Here is a 6,181-nt window from a genome sequence, read left to right as displayed (position 1 = left end):
AGCCCAGGAGTTGGAGGTTGCTGTGAGCTGTGATGCCATGGCACTCTACCCAGGGGGACAGCTTGAGGCTCTGTCTCAAAAAAAAAAAAAAAAAACTTAATGGTATATATCCTCTATAAAAACACAATTTCAGGGAACTGAAAAAGTTGACCTTTAGCCGGGTGTGGTGGCTCACACCTATAATCCTAGCAGTCTGGGAGGCAGAGGCAGGTGGACTGCCTAAGCTCACAGGTTTGAGACCAGCCTGAGCAAGAGCAAGACCCTGTCTTTAAAAATAGCCAGGTGTGGGCGGCACCTGTGGTTCAGTGGGTAGGGCACTGGCCCCATATACCGAGGGTGGCGGGCTCGAACCCAGCCCCGGCCAAATTGCAACAAAAAAATAGCCAGGCGTTGTGGTGAGTGCCCGTAGTCTCAGCTACTTGGGAGGCTGAGGCAAGAGAATCACCTAAGCCCAGGAGTTGGAGGTTGCTGTGACCTGTGATGCCATGGCACCCTACTGAGGGCAATAAAGTGAGACTCTGTCTCTTAAAAAAAAAAAAAAAGCCAGCTATTATGGCAGGTGCCTATAGTCCCAGCTACTCAGAAGGCTGAGGCAGGAGGACTGCTTGAGCCCAAGAGTTTGAGGTTGCTGTGAGCTATGATGCCATGGTGCTGTACTGATTTTGGCCAAGTGAGACTCTAACACATACACACACAAAAGTTGACCTTTAATGTGTTAATAAATTCTACAATTCAGTGAACCCAAGAATTTTAACCTATGGTCACTTTTGCCTTTTAATGTCTAGAATCTAGACTTATTCACTAGGTAAAATATGTGTTTGGCAACGTGACATTAGAGCAAGGCCTTTGTCCAGATCCTGTGGCATGAATGCAGTTTGCTTCTTCTCACTCTGTTCCAAGACTGATTTAGAATGACCTTTATGTTTTTGTCGAAGACATCAGAGTACCATGATATCATGTATCCTGCTTGGACATTTTGGGAAGGGGGCCCTGCTGTTTGGCCAATTTATCCTACAGGTCTCGGACGATGGGATCTTTTCAGAGAAGATCTGGTAAGGTAGGTACTTTAAAGAGGTTTTATGTTTTCCTCTTTGTGCGTTTTCTTGAAATTATCAGTAGAACATAACCAATTATTTAAAATGACTGACTTTCAAGTTAAAAACATAATAACTAGTAAAAGTCATTTTTTATGTGTATAAAAATATTTACATATCTAAATATTTACATATCTAAAGAGGGGCAGAAGAATCTATTCTGAACCATCAACAGTGCCTGTTGCGGAGGGGGTTATAGAACCTTTTGCTTTCTTTAAATTTTCCTGTACTTTTAACATTTACAGTGTTCTGTTTATTATAGAAAAAAAGAGTGAATTACTTTTGTAATAAGAAAAAGTGAATGACCATGTTGCGAGGGAGGATAGAAAATACTTGGAAGAATATCAGTGTGTTTGATAATTGAGGGCTGAATACTTCAGGTGTGTATGAGGGGCATAAATGTCTCAGCTGTCTCAAGTACAGCTTATTCCAGATGCTCTCTGAGAGCTCTCTGAGACATGCCTTGGCCTGCTGACTGCATACTACTATCATTTCAGAATTTAGATTGTGTAGATGATTCAAACTGTAGGTATTTCTTACTGAACTACATTTTACATTAATGATTCAAACACGTTTGGTGCTCACTTAGGGAACTTCTAGAAACAGTCTATATAGGTCTTTTCTCAGGTATAAGAAAAACTGCAATTAATTCAACCCGATTTCACAAAGAGCTATCATCTCTACTAATTGTGACTGAGGATTCAAAGGGGATTTAAAGAAGCATCCCTTCCTGAAGAAATATAATCTTAGTCCTCAGTGAAGATTAGAGCCCATTGGTTAAAAACAAGAAAACAAGTCTCTCCTACAGCAGGTATAATTTGGAAATTAAAAACAAACAACAAGTTAGTTTCATACTTCACAGAACTGGAACTGGAAATTATTTTTTATTAAGGGAATAAATGCTTAGTGAGGTTAAGGGACTTGGTCAAGGTTAGAGGCAAACCTGGGCCTGAAGTCCAGATTTCCAAGTATATTACCCTCTCTACAGTTAATATTATCTGTGTTCTCCTAACATTTTCCAAGTATATTACCCTCTCTACAGTTAATATTATCTGTGGTCTTCTAACATTGAAACCATCATTTCTTGCTTAGTTTTTGGTTTTGAACATGATTTTGGTGGTGGAAAGGGGAGGTTTGTCTTTAACCTTTTTTTCTCTAAGTTATTCTTGTTTTTTGCCCTTGATTTTCTAATCTTTTTTCCCCCTAGATCAGGTGTCCTCAAACTACGGCCTGCTGAGGACAGTTACCTGGCCCACTGGATGTTTTTGCTGCTGCTGCCTGTCCTGCTTAGCAGCCGACTCGTCCCGGGGCCTGCAGTCCGGCCCTCCAATGGTCTGAGGGACAGTGAACTGGCCCCCTGTTTAAATAAAGTTTGAGGACTCCTGCCCTAGATACTTTCAAATACCCTTTTCACATTCTTCTTTCTTTTTATAGCTCTTTTACAACCTGCCATATGGCTACTTTTTTTTTTTTTTTTGAGAGTCTCACTTTGTCACCCTGGGTAAAGTGCCATGACATCTTAGCTCACAGCAACCTTAAATTCTTGAGCTCAAGTGATTCTCTTGCCTCAGCCTCCCAAGTAGCTAGGACTATAGGTGCCCACCACAATGCCTGGCTATTTTTAGAAATGAGATCTTTCTCTGGCTCAGGCTGGTCTCAAACTCCTGACTTTGGGTTGACAGTGGGTCTTGCTCATGCTCAGGTTGGTCTCAAACTCATGAGCTCAAGCAATCCACCTGCCTTGGCCTCCCAGAGTGCCAGGATTATAGGCATGAGCCACCATGCCCAGCCAGCTACTTTGTTTTCAAAATCTTTAAAGACATTTTTACTAATTATGAAACCTGTATGTACTCATAAAAATTTACAGAAAACATACAACCCAGGGAACTTTTCCCCTTCACTTATTAACGTTTCTAAGTAATTTTTCCACATCTGTATATCAGAATTGACCTTGTTATTTTAACAGTTGCATAGTATTCCACTATATGGATAATTTCATTATTTCCTTTGATGGACATCTAGGCTACATATGTAATATGTATAAAATTTATTTTTTCTAGATTACATATTATATAGCATTTCCCCTCTGTAGTACAGAACACAGTCCAGGATCACAGATTGCATTTAGTTGTCATGTCTCTTTGGTTTCTTTTAATCAAGAACGGCTCTTCTGTCTTTCTCTTTTATGATATTAACTTTTTTTTTTTAAATAACATTCCTTAGTTTTGCTTTGTCTATTTCCTCATAGATTCAGTTTATGTACTGCAGGCCCAATTACTTACATAGTGATTTTGTGCCCATCCGCCCCACATTAATGGTGTTCTCTAGTTCCTCCTCTGTGTAGTTTTTTTTATTTTCTCTCTTATAAACTGATAGCCATCTTTGGGGAGATAGAGTGTGTGTTAAAATCTGATCTTACGTGAACATTTTTTCCTTTTGATACCTTCCCCTTTTGTTCAACTGAGTTTATTCACAGTTAGAGAACTGGAAGTTCTTTTTTTTTTTTGGCCCTCCATTTGGAATCTCTAGTGATGTGAATTCATTTGTTGCCTTAAAGCTTTATAACCTGCTTGTGTATCGATCTGCATTTATCTATCTGCCTGCCATTTTTCTGTCTTATTTTTTATAATCTTTTGGGAGTTTGTCCTCATTTACTCTGTAGAATAATTCAGTGATCTTTGTAGATTTGAAGGTTTCATTTTTTACTGTCAGAGAAGGTTTTAGAAGGAGGCAGTATCAGGCTGTGGTAGTGGCCACTATCAGCATATGCCTGGAGAAAAAGTCCTAACATAGGTCTCTTGAGGAGTGAGTAGGCGGGAGGGAGAATGAAGCAGAGAGAAAACAGTTCAAGTCTGTGTATGTTGAACACAGTTTTCCTGGGTTCCAAGGAAATGAAGAGAAGCGATGTTGAGTATAACCTGATAATATATTTTTTTAGGTAGTTTGACGATATATATTAAAATTGAAAATGTATACTGTATATCCTTTGATCCAGCCATTCTACGTCTAGAACGTATCCTGAGATTTTAGATAATTATGCAAAGATATACGTACAAGGATGTTCTCCACTGTGTTTTTCTTAGAGCAGAAAGTTGGAAAGTACCTAAAGGTCCATCAGTAAGGGATGAAATGAATTACGACACGACTATAAAATGAAGTACTGTGAGAAAATGGCAAAGCAAGGTAGAATGGGGTTTAAAAACTGGAATCTAGGTTGAAATCATGGCTCTGCGTGATTCTGGTCAAGTTGCTTACCTCTCACAGACCTCATCTGTAAAAGGAGTAATAAAACCTATCACATGAGGTTGTGAAAATGATTTGAAATATATAAAGCATTTAGAACGGAACAGTATCTGGAACATAGTAAGGTGCTAATAGGTATTGGCTATTAGTATTGTTTGTACTAAGTTTCCTAAGAAGAATGTCACCTAACAGTATGTTCTGACTTCCTGTTAAATAGAGTGAGGTTTCTCAGTCTTGGTACTACTGACGTGTTGGGCTGGATAATTCTTTGTTGTGGAGGCTGTTCTGTTTAGCAGCATCTCTGGCCTCTATCCATTAAACACCAGTCGCAATTCCCCAGTAGTAACAATCCAAATGTCCCCGGATATGACCAAATGTCACCTGGGTTAAGGGGAAGGGCAAAATTACCCCCAGATGAAAGCCACTAATATGGAAAAATGATTGGAAGGAATTTCCCACTAAAATCTTACATTGTTACCGGATAGGGAGATTCCAGATGATTTTTTGCTTTTATCTTTATACTCTTCCATTAGAATTTTCTATAATGAGCAAGTAACATTTTTTTCACCACAAACAAACCCCTCCAGATCCAGTGCCATAGTGTTTATATTTTGGTAGGAGGAAGTAGAGGGGTGAAACAGATAATTCTAGCCTTGGACTGGAGAATCGGGTGAAGGTGATCCAGCAAGAAGGGCCAGATGAGAGAATGAATGAGCCAGGGCAGAAACTGATGGCCTGGAGAACACTGAGCAATGCTCTCAACTGGGTGAAAATGAGTACATGCACTCTATGTATCTGAAAAGGACATATACTTTAAAAAGTTTATATCCTAAGTTTCTCCATTACTGTAATACAGCCCATCAATCCCTCATTAACTCCAGTTCAGCCTTCCCCTCCTTTTTCAGAAGAAGACGCTGCGCAGACTTCTGTGCAGGGAGGGTTCCTACGAAGAAAGTTAAGAATGATGCATCTGTGAGATAGCAGTTTCAGCAAGGAAGGCTGGTCATGGTAATGTGTACTGAGACCTGAGTTTTAAGGATATGTAATCTTTACAGAACACTTAGTACAGTTTTAAGAATTCTAGGATACTTGGCAAGTATCAGACTAACTCTGATGATACCTCCTACCCATCAGAAACATGAAATCAGAGAGTAATTGCCCTTTCATTCAATTTCTGGTATTTTTGCAGTTGTCTTCATATACTAACTTTATCATTAGTACTCTACTTAAAGTGGAGAGGAAAGCCTCATTGTGCCCAATTAAACAGCCCTAAACATGGCATTCAGAGTTTGGGGGGCTTTTCTTCCAATGCTCTTAACTTACATTAATGGGGAGATAGATGTAACTGTCTAGCACCTGCAGGGCTAATGAAATGATAACAGTAGGGAATATAGTATTTTTCAGGGCTTTTTCCTTTAAGTAGCTTTGATCAGACTTATTTGAAAATATAAAGTTCTGAACTAATCTTCAGAAATGGTTAAAACTCATCCTTATATAACTGAGAAAACAAACTAATCAAAAATCTGTATTTTTAGGTCAGCAGCACAGTGGCCATGGAAAAAGAAAAATTCTACAGCATATTTCCGAGGATCAAGGTACGTATATTTTCTGACATTTTACAAAGATATTCTTCTAAGTAATATACAAATAAGTGATCTTGAGGTTGTGATGAACTCTGTAGCTCAGAGAAAGCTAAGATAGCTAAGAAATAAATGTGGAATCCCAATTTCAGACTATTCAGATTATTTGACCAACTTGCTCTTAATTGAATGGAAATTCAAAGAATTAAAGGTCATCCATCTAGTCGTCTGGTCATTCAATAGATATTTTTTTTTTTTTTTTTT

General features: G+C 38.8%; 1 protein-coding gene across 1 annotated transcript in view; it reads left to right on the top strand.

Moving 5' to 3' along the window:
- The window catches only part of POGLUT1 (protein O-glucosyltransferase 1), a 27,681-nt gene that overhangs the window by 12,735 nt on the left and 8,765 nt on the right, over positions 1-6,181 (top strand). Inside the window, exons 5-6 of the mRNA XM_003795095.3 lie at positions 936-1,057; positions 5,873-5,932. Of these exons, the coding sequence (XP_003795143.1) occupies positions 936-1,057; positions 5,873-5,932 (182 nt within the window). The remainder of the gene's footprint in view (positions 1-935; positions 1,058-5,872; positions 5,933-6,181) is intronic.

Source organism: Otolemur garnettii, unplaced genomic scaffold, assembly GCF_000181295.1.
Source record: "Otolemur garnettii isolate 467f Iridium unplaced genomic scaffold, OtoGar3 scaffold00089, whole genome shotgun sequence".
NCBI classification, from domain to species: domain Eukaryota; kingdom Metazoa; phylum Chordata; class Mammalia; order Primates; family Galagidae; genus Otolemur; species Otolemur garnettii.
The sequence above is the reverse complement of the archived record's forward strand: the minus strand, read 5'-3'. Positions and strand labels throughout refer to the sequence as shown.